The 21605-nt window shown below is 38.0% G+C and overlaps 1 protein-coding gene across 4 annotated transcripts in view; it reads right to left on the bottom strand.

Annotated features, from left to right (window-relative positions):
- Window positions 1-20067, bottom strand: part of PTPN22 (protein tyrosine phosphatase non-receptor type 22) — a 49963-nt gene extending 29896 nt beyond the window's left edge. For 2 of the 4 annotated variants that reach the window (XM_060139297.1, XM_060139298.1), the window contains exons 1-10: window positions 19936-20067; window positions 6685-6793; window positions 6343-6419; window positions 6119-6214; window positions 5653-5691; window positions 4430-4501; window positions 4254-4313; window positions 3505-3647; window positions 2940-3006; window positions 2138-2215 (exon numbers count right to left, since the gene is read on the bottom strand). In XM_060139297.1, coding sequence (XP_059995280.1) covers window positions 2138-2215; window positions 2940-3006; window positions 3505-3647; window positions 4254-4313; window positions 4430-4501; window positions 5653-5691; window positions 6119-6214; window positions 6343-6419; window positions 6685-6793; window positions 19936-20022 — 828 coding nt within the window. In that variant the 5' untranslated portion in view covers window positions 20023-20067. The remainder of the gene's footprint in view (window positions 1-2137; window positions 2216-2939; window positions 3007-3504; window positions 3648-4253; window positions 4314-4429; window positions 4502-5652; window positions 5692-6118; window positions 6215-6342; window positions 6420-6684; window positions 6794-19935) is intronic. The other 2 variants (XM_060139300.1, XM_060139299.1) reach the window with 2 other exon arrangements.
- Between the last annotated feature and the right edge of the window lie 1538 nt (window positions 20068-21605).

The raw sequence follows: 21605 nt of genomic DNA, 5'->3' as shown, positions 1-21605 counted from the left end.
TGCCATGGAGCCAAAAAAAAAATAGTTTTTTATTCCATCCTGGATACATTTTTTTTTTGTAATTCACCTCTTGCGGGAAAAGGTAGATAGACGTGGTTGATGCCTAAATAGATAGCTTCAAGATGTATTATTTAACATGGCTCACGATCGATCTATAAAGTAGCTAGGTTGTTATCCCTGTTTACAATTTGTCCGGGATCATTCAGAAGTAATTTCCATGTCTTCGGTTAGAACCTCAATCTTTTGACTCTTACTTTAGTGCACTTATATCAAGCTGCTGAAATTCTGTCTTAGCAAAGATACCCAAAAAAAGTAGACCCCTAAATAGAGTTTGGAAATTTGTGGTTATAAAGAGATTTCACTGTAGAGAAATGAGACCTCTACAAGGTTCATGGGTTTTTACCGCTCTGTTTTTGCCTCTGTACCTGCTTGAGCACTTGATTTTGGATCTACTTTTCATCTGAATGGGCCTATTCAGGGTCTTCTATGACACTTCACACAATCTTATACAAACAAAATATAATTTTTTCCAAAAATAATCGTATTAGGAGAACAATGCAGAGTCTATATCACCCAACACAGCCATTGGTACACTCTTCAATTTTTTTAAGACGAGAGAAAAATCAGACAGGAAGCACTCATCTGGTTACAGTGTTATCTATCTCCTGGCTAGAGCAGTGTCATAAAAAGCAGCTATAGCTGGTAGATTTGTTCAAATAGTTGTTGCTAATGCCAAAATGTGAAGGCTAACTTGAAATTGTTTCAGCTGTCTTCCAACTCTTAAAAGTAGGTCTGAAATGGACTTTTTCTGAAATGGAGTATGGCTTTATTTATTGATTCAGTATTATAATTTAATGTTATACAACTAGGTTGCATACTTCCTGGAATCTTTATACATCTACATGGATCGGCCTTCTTTTAAGTCTGACAGCACTAAACCAGCCAATACTTTCATTTCACATAAACTTTCCCCCCTACACGTTGAATATAGAAAACACCTACAGGCAACAGATGAAAAAGAATTCTTTTTTTCCACTAACTATTAGTGGAAAACCTGTGTGGGCCAAACAGAAGCTTTATGTTATAATAGCTCATAATTTTTTCCCCTCAATTTACAACTTCTAGATGAAAATATCTGAACTGCCATTGTCAATTGTTTTACTTCTAAACTTATGTGCAAATTCATTTGTAAGTGCTTTAAACACTTTAATTTCTTGCTGTTTAAGCCATACGAAGTAGTTCTAACAAATTATGCAAAAATGCCTCTTACCTAATAAATATCTATAAATGTTTGATGAAAGAATGAATGGGTGAATGTTAAACTCTATCTTAAAGATGGAGACCATTTAGAAATATAGGTAAAATTATTGGTGTAGAAATATGGGTGGAATTAATACTGTAGAAAGTGAGAGATTTGGGCTGGGAATGTTTTACCTAGGAGGTAGAACGTGAGCTGGAGAGGAGAGAACAGGGGAAAAGCATTTCCAATGGAATAAAATTGTGAGCAATCTGGGGTAGGTTAAAATACTGTGATACATATATATAATCACATATATAGTATGATTGTAATTTTTGGTATTTTTGGTTTTTTTGGTAATATTTTTTAATATACAAAGAATAAAGACCAGGAGAAACTACAGAAAAATAGTAACAGTGACTCCCTCTAGGCGATAGGATTATGGATGAGTTTTTAAATTTTTTATCATTTTCTAAAATGAGCATATAGACTTCATTCTGCAGATTCTGTTACCACCTCCTAAAGAAGAAATTACAGATCTCTGATTTTCTATGGTTTCAGAAATGAAGTATCACTACAAAATTTCAAGTTAACCTGACCCAGCTATTTCTTTCTAATAAGTCAAACAGCTTGTTAAATTTTTTCAACATCCTTTGTAAGAAATATTATATTGTTTTCTTAATATTTTCTGGACAGGCTATAAAATATAAGGAATGAAAGGAATTTGGTCCAGAGCAAGGGATACAGGAAAAATATTGGGATATTCAGAGTTAGAGGAAATGGAAATGGACTAAAACCCTTGATAGTAAAGTAGTCAGTTGTTTTTGGATGCCTTATTATTATTAAACAGAGAGACGAAACCAGACTCAGACATGTTATATTATTCACCACAGTCCATACCTGAGTTTGAACTAATGAAGGCCTCTGTGTTCGCATTTCCTGGATCAAACTAAAAACACTGAAGTTCTCAGGAATTATCTACCAAATAAAAGGAAAAAATATCTTACTCCTTTATTTCTATCTAGAAAAAGGAATGCATTTTTTAAACTAATGGGGTTTCTCATCACTTGCACCATGATTTAGAGCCTACAAAATACTGAAGAAACTCTTCAAAATGATTTCACATGAGGTGATCAAATGTCTGAAGTTAAAAATATGAGGGAGAAATCTCAGCAGGTAAGTATGAGAGTTTAATGAACTAAAAGAAGTTTGCAAATAGGTCTAAAGCCCATATTTTAAACTTCTCATTTCTTGTTAGACTTAAAAAAAAAATTTACAGGTTGGAACACAAAATTTGCAGTAAATTGAGTTCATCTGCTAAAGGAGCATGTTTAAAGGAAGGGTAACCGTGATTCAGGGCTGTGGTTCTCAAAACTACTTCTCTCCAGAAGCACCTGAAGAGCTTGCTGGGCCGGCCCTGCCCGCCCCCCCACAAGAGTTTTTGCTCAGTTCATCCAAGGTGGGGCCCCAAATTTTGCATTTCTAACAAGTTCTCGGGTGATACTGAAGCTTCTTGTCTGGGGACCACACTTTGAGACCACCAACTTAGGAACTAAATTAATCGTCTGACAAAGCAAATCTACAAGTGAATATTCTAGAAAAGATGAATGGTGGAGATAGATGTTTTGAAGAACCAAACAATTTCTAAGTCTAAAAGTAGCAAGGTTAAGAAAATGGCGAGTGCCTGTTGAGAGAAACTCACCCCATCTTTTAGTAACATCCACGTATAATCAATAGCACAGATAACACCCGTCCTTCCACAACCAGCACTGAAATGAAAGATCACAGTAGCATGTATATTTGCAGAGAGTGGATCTTTGACAGTAGCTGGAAAATTTCACTGGCAGATTTGAGGAAGAAGAAATCTAGAGCCCATGAAACTTTCTAAACCCTACCATTTCTCAGAACATACTTCAATTGCCACATGCTACACCAAGCCTCAGGACAGATCCTAGGCAACTTCTCACAGCAAAAAGCCTCTAGAGCTGTGCTGTTCACAAGTAATTTATCAGAAAAGATATTAATTTAATGTTCAGGTTGAATTTATTATAGTTTCTGCTATTGACTTTTCTCTTTCAATCATTCTAATTTTAAGCTTCATTCCTTTCTGACTGACTGGAAGAAGTGAGCCTAGAATTAGGAGCCTACATCTTATGCAGACTTTAAATTCCAACAAAGTCAGTCTTCCTTCAGTTAAAGCAGGAGTCTTGGCCAGACGGTGACATTTGGTTTATTCTGGGTAGAAGGTTCATCCAACAGCATCATACCTGCAGTGAATGCATATGGGAACACTGTTATCCTCTTGGTAACAACGCACATCCCAGATGAGCTCAAGAATAGGGTCTATAGATGAAGGCACATCGTGGTCTGGCCAGTTCTTGTAATGGAACTGGTAGATGGTTCGAGTTTCCTATAAAAATAGCCAGAATAAAAGGAGAGTTCAAGATTAGGGCTTCACCTCATTCTATCACAAGATTACTCTGACCTACAAAGTAGCATCTATCTATATATTTCTTGCAATTTATAGAGATTTCTTCCCTATAGGCCTCTGGGACCATATGCCCTCTAAGAACGATTACAAGTAATTTCAGGTCACTTACTGTTGGCCTGTCTCTATCTGCCCCACTCACAAGAGAATGCAGATATGAAAATGGTCCAAACCAGAACTTCCCAACTGGTGTGCTTCAAATGGGTCACAGGTGCGTTGATGTACTAATCCCTTTGCCTTAGAGAAACCAAGCAGCTTGAGCTCTCAAGTTGGTTCCCAGCCTCTACACACTATACACAGCCTCTATTCATCCTAGAAATATTGTCATTTCATATTGTGCCATTGGTGTGGAGTAGGTTGGGGAACACAGATTACACCAAAGGTCTCTTTTGGTTATGATGATTTATCCAGAACATCAAAGGCCCTACCATTTCCTATTATCTTATGCCCAGACTGCATCACATATATATATATTTACTTGCCTGATCTCTGTAGGCTTTGAGGTTACCTCTGGTGTTCTATACTTACACAATTGAATTTGACTTGTAGAGTCCTGATTGTATAATCAGATTTTTTATTTTCAGCTTCCTAAGAAGTAAATTAAAATATTAGTTATTTCAAAGACTAACATTCAAAGACTTCTCTCTATAAAGTGGGTCCTGGAGCATTTGCTCAGCCATAATGGAAATAGACATCATACTTACACAGGATATGGAGAAAGGGCCAAGTTGCAGTTGCATTTCTCCTGGCTCAGCCCAGTAGCGCTCACATTTTTTCTGTTGCACAAAGCAGAATGTAGTGATTTCCCTCCATATATGCTAGTCTTTTCTGGGTAAGAAAACCCCCTCCCTCATTCAGAAGCAAATTCAGCTGTATCCTTCTCCTTAGGTTAGGAATTTCTAACCCCCTTGGGCTTCAACCCATGTCTGGATTCTCCAAAGATGGGAAAACAAACACTAAAGGATATACAAATTGCAGACTTCCTGGAAGTCCGACAAAGTAGAAACAGGGATCTGACATTTTCAGTGTTTCAAAAAGATTAAAACAAAGCCTCACAAGCTAACTGAAACCACAAGTTCCCTTGGTTTTAACTGGAATTGTATCAACTCAGAATGGCAACAGTAGGTTTGAAGAGCATTGTTCAATAGAAATATAATACGAGCTACATATGTAATTAAAATTTTTCTAAGAGCCACATTCAAAAATGTAAAAAGGTGGAATTAATTTTAATTAATTTTAATAATATATCTTACTTAGCCAAATACATTAAAAATTTTTTCAACATGTACTCAATATAAAACTCAAATATCAATATAGATATTTGACATTTTTAAACTGTCATCAATATCTAGTATGTATTTTATATTTACAACACATTTCAATTAATATGCTAAACTTTAACTGGAAATATTTAATTTCCATTTAGAGTTCATAAAATTTATGGTTGAAAAAGATTCACATACCCAAGTTGTTCCAAACAAGGTTTTCCAATAACTGAATTGAATATCAGTCTTTAAATTTAAATTTATTAAAATAAAATAATTGAGTTCCTCAGTCACACCAGCCATATTTCAAGTGTTCACTAGCCACACGTGGCTAGTAAAGGCCATTCTGGGCGGCACAAAAGAAGCTCTGACTGGCAGTTTAAAATATCTGATTAAAAACAACAGGAAAATGAATTGTTACTTTGAAAAGTATACCTTATTTTTATTTTAAAACACAGAGTCTACTGGGAAAATGGGCGAAAGGGGTTCTCAGAGGTTTAAAAAAAAAGCCTTGAGAGTCATTTGACATTCCCAAACTGAAAACTAGGAAGATGAGCATAAATGTTTACCAAGTCACTTAAGTTAAGGAAAGTTCTGCTACCAAGTCTCCCCCTTCTTTTTCTTCTTTCCTTTACCTTTAGGTTTACTAGAAAGCAACTCACCTTCCCCATTTCAAACTCCATGCATGCCATAACAATGATCTGGGGGGATGAAATACATGGAAACTTAAACACTGATATAGTTTAAAAAAGCAGCTAATATATGGGTCCCAGAGTCAAAAAGTGTTATTTATTCTTTTATTGTTTTATAACCAAAAAAGAAATCCTAATAGATTATAAAATGTTGCTCCTACCCTTCCTTCTTTCTGTCCTCACTTCCCTTTTCTCTATTCAAATCAGTAAATTCTTGTTAACAAATGAGACTGTCAAGTTGAGAACTTTTATTTTCTTGAACTATAGTGACATTGTGATTTTGACTAAAAGGTGACTGAACACCAAAATTCTAGTGACTGACCCCAAAAAGCACTGATTTTAATGCACATAGGAAACTTCAGTCACATATCCTGACACCCTATCCCCTTCATCCCTAAAAACTAGAGAATATAGTAACAAAAGTAACTGCACTAACCAGGACGCTGTATTCCCAAATCATCCGCCAGAAGTCCAGGACAGTTGTAGGCAAAGGTCCCTGGGTGGCAATATAAGCCTTGGGTCCCAAAACTCCCTAAAGGGGAACAGAAATTTCATGGGGTGACTACAAATAACATACTCTCCTTCTTGTCCAGTATCCCTCCCTTCTCCCTCTACCCCATTTTTTTAGGTACCTAGAGAAATATGGAATATTGGATGTACCTTAATGAAGTTGGCATTGATGTAGCTGGAATCCTCATCAGAGGTTATCATGGACAGCTCTACTCGACTGTGGTCATCTATAATATAAAAGAAAGACAGACTAATTAAGAGGGTTTGGTTAGAGGGCTTTCTGTAAGTCAGGAAGTAGCACTGTGAATAGTGGATGCTCATTAGTGTTTGAAGACTGAATGAATGAACGAATGTTCTTTTGTAGTCATATACAGTACAACTAATTTGTCAAAGCCATGGTCTAGGATTAGGAACAGCAACCAATGGGTAAAAAGAGATAAGATGATTGAATTTGAGAGAAGGCACAAGTTTAAAGGGAGAAATGAAACTTACAGGGCAAGATATCTTTATATCTGTTTTTCTTGATATTCTTGGGCCTCTCAGCCTCAGTTGTGGGATAGGTTTTATCTGCCTTATACTTGGTGGATAGTTTTTTCAGCGTCTGTAATAAAATTACAGTAATTAAATCAAATCATCCTAGAGAAAAGAGGTAAGAAGCTATCTCCAGAGAGCTTTCCTTCTCCACTGTCCAAACATTCCACTTCAGCTGTTTTAGTATCCTCTAGGGCTGGTTGCATTCAGAACAGAGCCTCAGAGCATAAGGACAACAGAGTTTAGTGACATTTGGAGAAGTGAAAAGGTCATACTTAATGCAGCTGAGTTGCAAATAGCTAAAACTTAGAGGTAAAACCAGTGAATATTTTAAAAATAACATCTTCTGAACACACCCTGTGTTCCACCCAAAGAGTCAGATATTAAAAGTTTGACTTACTTTCTTTACAGCTATTACAGGGCTATTTTAAACTACACTGAGGTAGTCTAGAACCTGAGGTGGGGCTTAACCTGTACCGTGATCTGCACCCCATGACTTAGTCAATGGCAGTCACTGGAGGCGGGTGGGCATCTGTATTGTTAACCAGCTCTGTGGTTTATTCTGATGTATATTTTTGAGTTGGATAAACTAGGGTTTGAATTCTGACTCCCACAGTTACTGGCTGAATGAAGCTGGGCAAGTTATTTAATCTTTCTGTGTCTCAGTTGCTTTGTAAGTAAAATGGGGGGATAGTTACCTTAGAGTTGTGAGTGAATTAAGTGAGTTATCGTATGTGAAGCACTGGTACAGAGTACATGTTTAATAAAGAAAAGGTATTGTTACTATATAAAACAATAAATAAATAAAATTATTCTCACTTGCCAACATTATAGTATAGAGCAAAATTTCAGGTTCCTCTTTAGCTCCTTCTGATAAATCAACCTTGTCCTAGATTTCAACTCCCTTATCATTTGAAGAAACTGCATTTAGTAGATCTGACCTTTATCGACCCTTACTCAATTTGAGAAAGATAATAATAGCTAATAAATATTTATTGAACTGAACTACGGAAAATATTTTTCATTATTTGCCCACTATTTAATAGTGACTTGGTCACACGAAGATCATTAATTACTTCCTATTGGTCAGATGCCTCAGCATCTTCTCAGTCTTCATTCTCTTTAACTTAACTTCCTTCTTGAAATTTCCTCCTCTCTTTGCCCTTATTAGTCTACATTATTTTGGTTCTCCTCTTTCTTCTCTGACTTCTCTTTCCCTCTTCTCATTCTTTCTTACTGCCTCTATGTCTGCTTCTATCTTCTAATTGTGAATTAACCAAGGTTCCAAAGTTAAGTCCTCAACTCTCTGCTCTTCTCACTAAATACATTTGCTCAGAGATATCATCTCTTATAGAAGGCATACCAGTTTTTTTAAATTTATTTAACTAATTCAAATTGAATTATAATTCCAACTCCTATCAGATAACTCTCAAATTTCTTCATTAAGATTTGACTATTAAGTGCCATTCCTGAATTTCCAACCATACCCTAGACATTTCCACCTGGGTGCCTTACTTCAGCCTCAAACTCAGCACATCTAAAACGAAAATTATCACTGTCCCTACAGTTAATGCCAATTGCACTATCTTTACCCCAGGCAACCATACTCTAGAAACTGAGAGTTACTTTAGGTTCCCCACTTCCCACAATTCCCACCTCTAACTCAGTCAGCAAGTGTAACTGATTCTTCCCATGCAATATTTTGCATCAACTTTCCTTCCTATGCCCCTACAGATACTAATTCAGGCCCTTTCCCTTAAAGCTTGAACTGTTACAGTTGCTTCTTAACTCATCTTCATACTTTTCTTTTTCCCCATTCAAATCCATTAGGCATAATTATGCTAATTTAATCTTACTAAAATATTGCTTTTCTTATCTCTCTCATGCTGAAAACTACTTCAGTGAATCCCCCTTGCTACCAGGAAAAAGTCAAAACTCCTTAGTCAGGTACTTAAGATTCTCCCCAGTTGGACCCAAGCTAATTTCCCCATATTTGCTACTGTCCCACAATTATGAGCCTTCCAAAGATTGATTTCTAAGTTCTTTCAAGATTGTACAAACTGATGTCACTGACAATTATATGTAACATGGCTTCTTTAAAACTATGGGTCCCTTTTCCTTTCTCATAAATATATACCTGGTACTGTTTTTGCTTTTCTCACCCATAATTATGATCTATTTTGTTCCACAGGGTAAACTAATAGAGAGAAATAAGGAAATAGAAAAAGAACTTTTCTCATGTGACTGGCAACAAGAAAAACTTAAAAAGAAGGGAATTGTTGATTATTTTACTTAGTTGTTTATATTTCATATAGAGTTTTCACATAATTAGGATGTGTGTCTATCTGTAGGAGTTTACTTAAGGACACTCATAACTAAGTCATAAAAAAAAATGGGTGAGGAAGGGAGAGCCTAAAATAAAGGAATGATGACACAGAGAGACAGAGAGATAAAAGAGGTAGTTGAGAATAGAAATTTTTTCCAACAAATCATCTAAACTCATCATTAGATTTCAAAATTAGCTCAGGATAACCTGATAACTGAGTCTGCAAGGAGAGAAAAAAAGTTGGGGTCATGAAAGATTTGTTAGCTGGGAGTCCAAAATACAAAGAATTATCAAATATCTAGAATCTAATTAAAGTGATACTTTCCAAATAATAAATAGATCATTAATTATTATAACAATTCAAAGTATAGGAGTGTAAGCTTTTTCCAACTAAGGATGACAAATGGAACAGACAGCCACTGCCTGTTTATCTGCTGGACCACAAATGCCAGCATGTATTGTTCTAATGACCATTTTTTTTCTGTTTGTAGAGTTAGATCAGACACAGGCAACCTATTTAAAAACAGGTATACAGTTAGTTCTTAAATCCTAATTTCTTACCATGGTTTGAATTCTTGTGGGTTTTCAGAATTGGATTTAGGAGGAGAGATGCTTAAAGGATCATTATACAACATATTTTTACACCAAGATGGATGTAAGTGGACTAGTTTGGAAATTTAAGGATGTGGCACAAATACATGAAAGAATATAAAATATTTCCAGTTCGTATCAATTTCCAAGTTATACCAATTTCTCAGCTCTCTCTGCTCTTGTGCACCTTCAGAATGATAATTTTCAGGTTGCCATTGATTCCAGGGCAGCTGAAAAGATGTCAACTCCCAGAGCAGTTCATTCTAAAAATTTCCGGAACAGAGCCTCGTGCATACTCCCTGTTACACTGTTTTTATCTGTTTTGCTTTGCTTGCTTGCGGAATGCTGTCCAGGGAGAATGCCATAGGCAAAGCTCTTTTTGAAAGATATGCCTAAATTAATTGGGTAAAATTTCACAGATAAAAGTTGTGTGTGTGTGTGTGTGTGTGTGTGTGTGTGTGTGTGTTTAACCTATGTTTGTTTAGCTGTCTTCACTGCCACCTTCAACAATGGGAGAGAATGGCTTTTTATTTCCTACTCTGTTCCTTCTTCCAGAGTTATCTGGCTGGATGTTAAATGGGGACATTCTTTTAGCAGAACATCACATAGGAAATGCCTGTAGAATTGTTAATTTGGAAAGCGTGAAAGATTTTTTTTTTCAGATATCTTACCTAGAGGTCAAACCACTGTGAAGATCTTTTTCTCATTCCCCTTCTCTCCCTGCTAGACCCCCCAGGCTCCAACACCCCAACAGAGAAAAAATCAGAGCCAACTTAGGACAGAGAACTGATAAACCTCACCAGAAAAAGAGAAACTCTGAGGGTAGGAAGCAAAAGGGTATAGAAGAGAAAGTAGGGCTATGTGGGGTGGGCTGGGATTGGGGGAGAAAGGATAGGTTAAAGGGAGAAAGTATTTCTCTACCAACCACCAAGTGTGTGTGAGTTCCCTAGAGGCAGCACCAACAAGAACAATTGGGGAATAAGGAAAAGTTGCTGAGGGAATAAAGAAAAGGGGCTTCCTGAGCCCCTGATAAGTTGGAATGTATGAGAAACCAGATTCTGTTCATTCTTGATAAGCTAACAGTAAGCTGATTTGGTTTGTGGGCTATGCTACCCCTTTCCTTTCAAGATAGGAAAACAGAACCGAGGTCCTGGCCATGAATCTCTAGGAATCAGGACTGAACCTATTGCATGTTCATCTTATTGACTAGAAAAGTAATTACTAGTAAATGAACTAAGGTCACTCCCAGAAGAGAACAGAAAGGAAAAAGGAAGTACAATACCACAATACCTTTGCCTTGGAGGACTACACTATTGTATAGAAAACAGCATAAGTTACATTTGGGTGTGGGAAAAAATCAGTCTTGGCCCTCCTGTGACAGGCGGAAGAGGGGACTCAAAGCTGGGCTGTCTCCAGAGTTTCTCAAGATAGTTCCTCAATGCCTTACAACCGCAGGTCAGTACTATCTATTCCAAGTTTCCAACGGGATAGGGAAAGCATGAATGCTAAGAAATGGAATTAGGAGCTCAGGCCTCTACATCCAGTAAACAAGGGTACCACTAGCAGGAATGCGGGACGAGACTGAACTGGCCCTGAGTGTGCATACAATCATCTCCAGCTAGACAGGCAAACTTATGGGGATTGGGCGGCCATCCAATAGTCAGGTAAGTGAGCAGGTGGGTAGCAATAGCTAAACTGGGGTGAGTAAACCAAGAGGTTCAGCTTTAGATAAATACAATGTGAGGATATGGCAAGACATATATTTTAAATGTCCTGCGAATAACTGAAAATGTGGGCCTGAGTGGTCCCTAGTGAAAGACTGGAGATGCAGTTGGGAGAAATTAGCTTTAGAGGTAATGTGATATATTTATTCCAGTGGAAGCAGCAAAAAACTACACATTAATGGGCACAAAAGTCAGGAAATGCTGATAAGTATGTTCAAGTGATAGGCTGATTCACATAAATGAGTCATTTCAATTCAACAGATGTTTGGGCACTTGCTAGGCAGGAGGTACTGTGTTCGTGACTGCTTGGCTAGTGTTGTTACCATAAATAAATATAGAACTAGGATGTATCTAGATCTTCTCTATAGAACTAAGATGTATCCAGGTCTTCTCTGGTCTGTCTATGATAAGTCTCCAGAAGTTGCTATAATACCAATCTGACTTCTAGTGCATTATAAACCGTCATTAGTACTTGACCTTCACAACTGGATACCTTCTTTCTATTAGGGTTCATTGAATCCTTCATATTTAATAAATATGTCTTTGTATTTAATTAATACGATATTTACCTTTTCTACAAAAGCACCTCATCTCCAGGAAACATAAAATTCCTTTTTTTTTGGCTTTTTATTATTTAAATGGATTCCAACAACACTAAAGGAAAAATTTTGATATAGATGTTTAAATAAAAAAGTAATGCATATTTTTTAATAATGCATATTAATTGGAGAAATTTTAGAATATAGAGAACCCAGAAAAGATGATTAAAAATCACCTATAGCCCCACTACTCAGTTAATCATTCTTAATATTTCAAAACATTACATTCCAACTTTTATCTATACATGTGTAATGAAGATGGAATCACACTGCATATAGGGTTTTGTAACTTGCTCTCTTTACTTATCAATTTGTATTATTCTACATAATTTTTAATGGTGGCAGAGTATTCTATTGTATGAGATGCAACATGAGTTACTTAACCTGCTCCTTTATACTATTGGACATTTAAGTTGCTTCCAATCTTCCTAAACAATAATTATGAACAATATTACAATAGGTGGCCAAAATCTATATAAATATCTTTCATTATTTCCTTCAGATGAATTTTTTGGAGTGATCAAAGAACTTGCTCATTTTAAAGGCTTTTGATCCATATTACTAAATACATATCAGAACCCATATACAAATTTTGCCTCCAGAAAGTTATACCAGCAATATATGAGACTGGTATACCAGCAATGTAGGAGACGGCATATTTTTGAATGCTGGTCAACATTAGGATTATAATGTTTTAAGTATAGGTGCCTTTGATAAGTAAAGTGTTATTAGTGATATTTTTGTTATTTGTATTTCCCTTTGTGGTTTCTTCACTCCAAAACATTTTTTAGAAGGAAGAAAATACACCGTACTCAAATTACCCTACCTACATGAAGCTGTGTTCATATCTCTGTATTCATAGCCAGCCTTTGAACAAATACATATAGACATCCAACGAGCTCATATATGCATATTTAGCACACTTGTCATCAGCTAAGCTCTCACTTTTTCTACACAATTCATACTTTTACACATGCTTTCTAAATCAAGATGCCTCAACTACCTCCAATGTAGAAAAGAAAAAAAAAATCTAAGGAGTTTTAAACATAAAGACATGCAGCAAATTGACCAGCATAAAAACACATAACCAAGCCTTAACCCATATTTAATACAGTGGCTAAAATGTACATGTCATAAAACCACAATCGGTTGCTGTAGTTGACCAAAGTGAATACCTATTCCTCTGTAAATTATCATCAATCGGATAAAAAAAATACACTAATGGAAGAGGATGGCCCTCATTAAGCTTAGAAGAAGGAAAGTAAAGTCCCTAGTGTTGTCCAGAAAAGAGTGGTGGCCACCAGCCTGAGGGTTCAAACAGGGAGATGAAGACTTCATACCATCACAGTTGAGGCCATTAAAATCACTATGCTCTTCAAGCAACTTTCTGATTATCATTGGCTTCTCATGTAAGTTTCTCTCCAAATTTAGAGAATATGCTGGCCAGCCAATGTAAACTTCTACTCTGTTTGATAGTGATTTTTCTCTGCCCAAAATTAATAAATTGGCATTCTTGTTTCTGGTGAATTTCTTTTGTTGTTGTTGTTGTTGTTTGTTTGTTTTGTGGTACGTGGGCCTCTCACTGTTGTGGCCTCTCCCGTTGTGCAGCACAGGCTCCGGACGCGCAGGCTCAGCAGCCATGGCTCACGGGCCCAGCCGCTCCACTGCATGTGGGATCTTCCCAGACTGGGGCACGAACCCGTGTCCCCTGCATCGGCAGGCAGACTCTCAACCACTGCGCCACCAGGGAAGCCCTCTGGTGAATTTCTTATGTGTTTGCCTGATCCTGATCACTCTCAGCATACTGACAAAATTGAATTTTTAGATCAGCAAAGCTAAAGTCAAGACACGGGACTATGGTGATCCAAAATAGTTAATACTACCCTAAGCGACTGCTTGGCCTCTCTCCATGCGCTCTGTGATCACAACAGTAATTGCATATATTGAACCTTAACAGAATTCATAAAAATAATTAGAAAGAATTAAGACCCAGCTACATGCAACCAAATGAATGTTAGAAACACAATGTAGAGTGAAAGAAGGAAGATATTAAAAATGTATATATAACATGATTTTATTTACATAAAATTCAAAAACACGTAAAACGAATCTCTTTTGCTTAGTGATATATATGTCTTGAAGCTATGCTGAAAAACAAAGAAAAAAATAATCTCATGATAGTGTTTACCTCTAGTCAGGTGGGTGTTGGGGGGAGTTGTGATCTGGAAGGACACCCAAGGGATTTCTGGGGTGTGGGCAATGTTCTACTTCTTGATCTGAGTGATGCTTATATAGATGCCTGCTTTATTACTAATTGTTAAATTTTATGTATGCGTTTAAAGCACTTTTCTGTGTATATGTTATATTCTATGATTTTTTTAAGTTTAAGAAGTTAAGACCAATGGATAAATTGGAAGCAATAGAGTGGGGTGGCGGGAGGGGACAAGAGCACAAGCTCAAAAGTTAAACAGCTTTATTTCAAATCTGAGTTCTACCACTTATGAAATCCATGACCTTAGGTAAGTTGTTTAATTTCTCTGACCCTCAGTGTCTACTACACAGCAAATACTATGCTGGACGCTGAGGATATCAAGATAAGAACTAACTCTGAGCCTTGCCTTTGTGGAGCTACAATCCGATGGGAAAGCAGACATTAATCAAATAATCAGACAAATAAATGTAAAACTGGAATTGTAATGAGTGCTATGAATACCTTCAATTCAGCTTGGGTGAGGTTGGGGGAAGAAGAAGCTTTTAAAAAATGACACATGGTGCTGAGAACTTACTCGATATATTTAAGGAGGTCAAGGAAGGCTTCTCTGGGAAAGCGACCACCAAACTGTTATCTGAAGAATTATGAAGTGTTAACTAGGTGAAGAGGAGTATGGGGGAATATTCAAGGTAGAGGTAACAGCATGTGTGCAAAGTCCTGTGGCAGAGGAAGCATGACAAGGACAAGAAAATGAACGTGCTGTAAGAAGCTGGAGAAGCACTCAGCTGCTGGTCCGTGTGGGACTTTGTTAGCCATTCATTAAAAAGGGCTCTTTGGGGGCTTCCCTGGTGGAGCAAGTGGTCAGGAGTCCGCCTGCCGATGCAGGGGACGCGGGTTCGTGCCCCGGTCCGGGAAGATCCCACATGCCGCGGAGCGGCTGCGCCCGTGAGCCATGGCTGTTGAGCCTGCGCGTCCGGAGCCTGTTGCTCCGCAACGGGAGAGGCCACAACAGTGAGAGGCCCGCGTACCGCAAAAAAAAAAAAAAAAAGGGCTCTTTGGGAATTAGATGAAGTTCTGTTCGTGAAGCACTCAAGCACAGAGTCTGGAGCATGGTTCCATGATTAGCTATTGTGGAAAGTACATGAACCGAAAGTTCATATGAGGAAATGCAGATTGAAAATAGTCATGGAAAATTTTCAGGCTCAGAAATAAATCAAATTAACATAACAAAGTACAATTTGACACTAATTAAATTAGAAAAATAAAACATGCTATGATTTTGCTTGATGCAGTTTAAGTATAGTGGCTAAGAGGCTTTGGAATCAAACATACTGGAGTTTCAATCCTGGTTTTGCCACTTCATGGGTAAAATGAAGATAATGCTTTCCTCTTGGGGTTGTTGTAGTGATTAAGATCATATATGGTAAACCACTTAGATTGCCTAGGATATGATAAGCAGTCAAAAATTTTACCTATTACTATCTTTTTTAGATATTAAATTGAGTCTATCAAGGTGGTAAAGAAGATGATAAATTCAGATATCGCAAGTTTTAAAAACTCTGTTGGAAATATATTTGGCAAACCTTAACCAATTAGATGCTAATACTCTTTGGTCCAGGAATAATAACAAACACTTGTGGGGATCTAACCCCAGGATATAATCCCAAACGAAGGGGGAAACCACATGGACAAACATTCATTGCAGTTTTATCAATAATCAGGAAAAATGAGAAATAACCTCAGTTTCCAAAACTAGAGAAATAATTAACTTATTTGGGTGCCTACTACATGTCAGGCATTTTATATATTCATTCTTTTATCTTCACAGCAATTCTACAAAGTGAATATTATTTGTTACCACTTTTTAGTTACTTTGTTCAAGGTCACATAGCTAATTATAGGCAGAAGGAAAATTTAAACCCAGATTTATATGATTCCAAAGTTGTTACAAGTACAGATGGTAAAGCCAGACTGCCGGAACTGGAAACTCAGTTCCACCACTTACTGGTTATGTGACCCTGAGTGAGCCAGTTAACTTCTCTGTGTCTCATTTTCCTCATCCATAAAATGGAAATAATAACAGTGCCTTCCTCAATAGATTAAATGAGTTGACATACAAAAGGGTTTAGAACAGTTTCTATAAGAGATATAGAAGTGTTAGCTATTACTTTGATTATTATATTTTCATCATACTATCCTGCATTAAAAGTCATTAATATCGATTTTAACCAACATGATAGTTTTGTTACAATGCTAAGTGAAAATATGAGAATACAAAATTTTAGCTATGCTTATAATTACAGTAATATAAAAGGCATCCTATCAATATAAATGGACAAAAACTAGAATTTCTACACCCCCCAAAACTGTATTTATTGGGATGTTGGTACTATGGTGAATTTATTTTATTTTATCTTGCAATAATATTATTTTATAAAAAAAAAAGGCTTTATTTTTTTAAGTACTTTAAGAAATTTTCAATAGTGTGGTTGCACACTGCTATTTCTGCTGTATAGAAACTATGCTAACTAGAGACTTACCCTCATGCTAGGCCCTTTGAGGGACTACGGTTAGTGGCTTAAGCAAGACATTATTGCATTGGGATTAATTTCACAGGCTCTGATATGACAGATCCAGGTTAAATTTCATGTCTATGGCTGAACAGCTGAGTGAGCTTAGGCCAATTATTTACCCTCTCAGAGCCTCAGTTTCCTTATCTGTAAGTCAGAGATCAGAACTACCTCATAGGGTTTTTTGTTTTTGGGGGGTTTTTTTGCGGTACGCGGGCCTCTCACTGTTGTGGCCTCTCCCGTTGCGGAGCACAGGCTCTGGACGCGCAGGCTCAGCGGCCATGGCTCACGGGCTCAGCCGCTCCACGGCATGTGGGATCTTCCCGGACCGGGGCACGAACCCGTGTCCCCTGCATCGGCAGGCGGACTCTCAACCACTGCGCCACCAGAGAAGCCCTAGGGTTTTTTTTAAATGAGTAATAAATAAGATAATGAATGTGATGCTTCCTTGACACCCCACCAAGACTATCACAGTTATAATTAAATATTTAATAGAGTAATTGGTTGTTTAATGTTTGTCTCTCTAAGACGTCCTCTAATGTCTTAGAAGATAAGCTCCACCAAAGCATGGACTATTGCACTGCAGAGCCAGCATCTAGCACAATGCTTTGCACATAGTAAGCACTCAATAAATATTTGAATGGATGCATGAAAACCTTAAAGGAGTGGTCAGTGGCAGTTTCAACTACAGAAGAATTATTGAGTTTAGTCTTGGCATTGGGAAAAGACCAAAGCAGCATGTTATTGGCTCTAGCTATCATAGTAGGGCTTTGTGCTCTGCACAAAGATACTTGGCCAAGGGGGAAGTGAGGACTGAAATCTAAGCCATGGACTCAGTGGCGGGGCAGGGTGTACAGAATGTCTACCTGTAAGTAGAGATGACTTTTGATAATTCCCTCAGAGGCACCACCATTCAGGCCAGCAGTGGCCTTGTGTCACAGAATCAGCCCTCAAACCTCAGAAACATCAAATCCTGGGAGAAGATGTTAAGGGCTGAAGGTGGAACGTGGTATATGACCAGGTGGAAAGCCTTCCAGTTTAAGGGTGGTATTCACCTTGTGAATACCAAGCAAGTAGCCTGGCCTCATTCACTGCTCCCCAACTCCCCCAAAGCTACTCTCTCTTGTATTTCAGCTGAACCTTTAGGTGGGGCTGAGGGAAAGACTCTGTTTTTCCACTGGAGGACATGAGTCAGTGAACAGTGAGGTTCCACTTAATCACCACCCAAAAACAAGGTCCTTAGAATTAGGAGCTAGAAAAGCAAGGAAGTGATTAATATAAAAGTCAGGATAGTGATCATTTCTCGGCAGGGCAGGACAGGGTGGGTGTGGGGATGAGGACCTGATGGGAAAGAGACATGTAGAGTCTTCTGGGGCTGACAAGGTTCTACCCCTTGACCTGGGTGATGGCTGCTTTACAGTTATACTTACATTTTATGTACTTTTCTCAATGCGTATTATAGTTCACAGTTTTAAACAGCTGGAAAAAATACAAACTATGAAAGGTTTTTAAGCAGGGAAAAAATAACCAGACCTGTAGTATTAAAAGATCACTTGGGTGTTAAACAGAAAATTGATTTGAAGGTGGGGCAAGGCTAGAGGCAGAGAAAACAGGAGGTGAGGTAGCTGCTATATTTTGGTGAAAGACTATAATGACTGAGCTAAGAAAAAGTAAAATATTAGGGATGTAGCCTATATTATTTTTAAAAACACAACCAAAATAACAGAGGCTGCCACTGCCCCCTCACCTCACTTTTTACCTCTCTGCATTGGGGGAATTTGGCTCAGGAGATATAGCCCGGGGAAGGCACATGTCTAAGACACATAGGCCATGCTTTCTACCTTCCCTCCCTCCCTGCTAACTCTACTTAGAAGGACTAAGACTGCCTGGCTAGTGGCAACTAGAGTGCATTTTTCATGACACCACGGCATTATCCAAGTTGAGCTGACACAGGGGTTTCTACCATAATATGCAATCACTCAATCATAACATCTAATCACTCGGGACTTTACAGAGTGTTTTCACATCTACTATCTGGTACCAGAATGTTAGCTCCATGAGGGCAAAAAGGTTCTTATTTTGTTCACTGCTATATCCTCAGTGCCTAAAACTAAACTTGGTACATAGAAGGTGCTCAATAAATATTACTGAATGAATGACCACATTTAAGTATTATTATTATTGATATTTAGTCATCACAATAATCTTGTGCAGAGAGGTAGGAAATTCATTATGATCCCCATTTCAGAAGTCAGGAAACAGAGACTTGGTGAGATTAAGGAACATGGCAAGTAGTTGATAATTTGGTTGATGACACTGTCATGATTTAATTTCAGATTTTATATTTAAATTCCCTTATTTTTCCCATTTCCTCATAGCTGAAAAGGTAAAGTTTGAAGTTCTTATAACTCTGAAACACCAGCTGGAAGTATTCCCAAATACATGATAGGTACTATCAGACATCCTACGTCATCTGATGTGCTGGGTTATAGGATGAGTGAGTCCTACCCAGCTGCCACTGCATCAGTAAGCACCGTTCCCCCAGAGGAGATGCAGTGTTCCTCTGGGTAATCAAATCCAGTTGACCCCAGGCTACCTTGTGCTTATGTTTCTTTCCATCCCTCACTTTTCTCTACTCCCCATCCTAGCCATTCCACCCGTCCAAGCAAAAGAAGATTAAGGAAACTCTGTTACTGCAAACACTCATGTTCTCATATTTTTTTCTTCATAAAAAAAAAAAGAAAAAGAAATATGGCGGAAAGTAGTTTCGGTGCTCTTTAAGAGTTTTTTTATCCAAATGGAACCCACGGGAGGCTAAAAGCATAAAGATCTCTTGATCTCTTTCCTCTTGATATTAATTAAAATTAGTCATTTGAAGCCTAAACCACAACTCAGATACCTGGGAACTACAGATATTCAATTAATATTAGATTTATACAACTGGAATTTTGTATATCATCTGTAGGATTCCTAGTCAAACTCTAAGAACTAGCAAACAAAATATTTAAAACTATATTTTGGAGAGAACATTTAAAATACACAAAAACCATTTAGAGAAGTTAAACTTTTAGGTTACCTTCTTCCCCTGAAAGGTCAGTTTATCCCAAGAGCAAGTTGGTCTAGGAGAGTTGGACCACTGTCATCAAACAGCCTATGTAACTACCCTGAGAATGTCACACATCGGACTTACCAGAAATTCATTGGCAAACTCCTCTTTGTTACTTTTCTTGTTTTGGGCCTCATCCAGGAACTTCTGCAGAATCTCTCTTTGGTCCATGCTGCAGGGCAAGACAGACAGTCTACAAGTGGTTTAAGGGAGGGCATATTAGATGTGTGTCATGGCCGAGACAGCACCGAGAAGCCACTGCTGCCACCTGAGCAGAGCATGTTGAAGGTTGTGGTTTACTGACTTCATCTCAAGCCCTAGAGGAAATTAGTACGTAACCAGACTCTGTGGTCACACAACAAAGCCAGCACCTCACTCCTGGGCCCTAGCGCCTTCCTTGTCAAGAGAGGAACCTGGTTGCAATTCAAGTTTTTAACAAACAAGAGGCTAGCCAGAATGTAATGTGTGTGTGGGCTGCTTAGCTCTGAGACTATTCCACTCCGTCGCCCTTAAGCAAAGTTCACAATTTTTCTTGCTTCCTAGAGAAAAGGCAGAATTACAGGTCTCATGGATGGTTCTGCCTCTCCCCATATCCCCAATGAGCACAAAGGCCCTGTTGACACCTTCTGTTTCCTCATGTCCCAAATGAACTCTGTAAAAGTTCATTTAGGCCCAGTTGGGAGACACTGTTTGGAGTTAAGACATCTTCTAAAAGGTTTCTTGTCAGTGTGATGGGTGGCAAACTTCTGTTCGTCAGAGAAGGCATTTTTATTTAGAACTTTTGATTCTGCCATGTAGACCTAACTCTCTTTTGGATGAAGCAAAGTCAGCTGCTTCTGAGAGTCTGGGTTTCTCCCAGAGCTGGGGAAGTGCTAACCTCCATTAAGGGAAGTGTGATTTCAGGACCCCACCCCCACCTTCCAGTACTTTTTGAGCTTCATTTGGGTTCTGGCTATAAAGACTGAGAGCACTTGGTCTATAGGGGATCCAGGGGCGCGGTGGCCCCCAAGAAGAGCACCTGACCAGGAATCTGGCATAAAATCCCCTGTATGTAATGCTAGTAAAATATGGAGGAACAGAAAAAGAGTAAAATCAACCACCTAGCTGGCAACAATACACCTTTTAGGGCAGAAAGCCTGAAGAACTATTTCTAGAGAAGGTATTTCTACTCTTCAACCAAAGCCTCAGGAAAGGCCATTGTTTCTGGAAGCCACACTGTGCATGTAGCGTTTGGGCCCTGATAGGGAGGCTGTTCTAGAAAAAGCTTGCAAATCTCAGCTTGCATAAGTTCCCTCCTCAATGGGTACAAACCTACCCAAGCGTGTCTCATTTGGTGTGAGAACGAGACAAAAATCAGCATAACACCTCTGTTCGAGGACAGAAGTTCAATAAATATGAGAACAAAATTAGTCTAAGATAGTCATGAAGAAAATTTGGAAATGTGCTATTAGAACTTCCTCTATTTGCTATTAGCAATCCTTTCTGTTTTGCAACATTATTCAAGCTTCCTTTAGGAAATGATTCTGAACTCTTTGGCTGCATCTACTTCATTGAACCTTACCACAGGGAAGGGAAGGTCATGAGGTATCTTGCTTATAGGCAGTGTGAAGCCAATGAAGAATTTCAATCCCAATCCACATAATAAATTAAAATGAACCATATCCTCAACAATATTTGATGAGAGTAGAACAGTAGTTCTCAAACTATTCCTAACTATCATTAAATTTAGGAGATTTTCTTGCTGCTCTAAATAA

This window comes from Lagenorhynchus albirostris, chromosome 2, assembly GCF_949774975.1.
Source record: "Lagenorhynchus albirostris chromosome 2, mLagAlb1.1, whole genome shotgun sequence".
Lineage (NCBI taxonomy): Eukaryota > Metazoa > Chordata > Mammalia > Artiodactyla > Delphinidae > Lagenorhynchus > Lagenorhynchus albirostris.
This window is presented reverse-complemented; position numbering and strand designations above follow the sequence as displayed.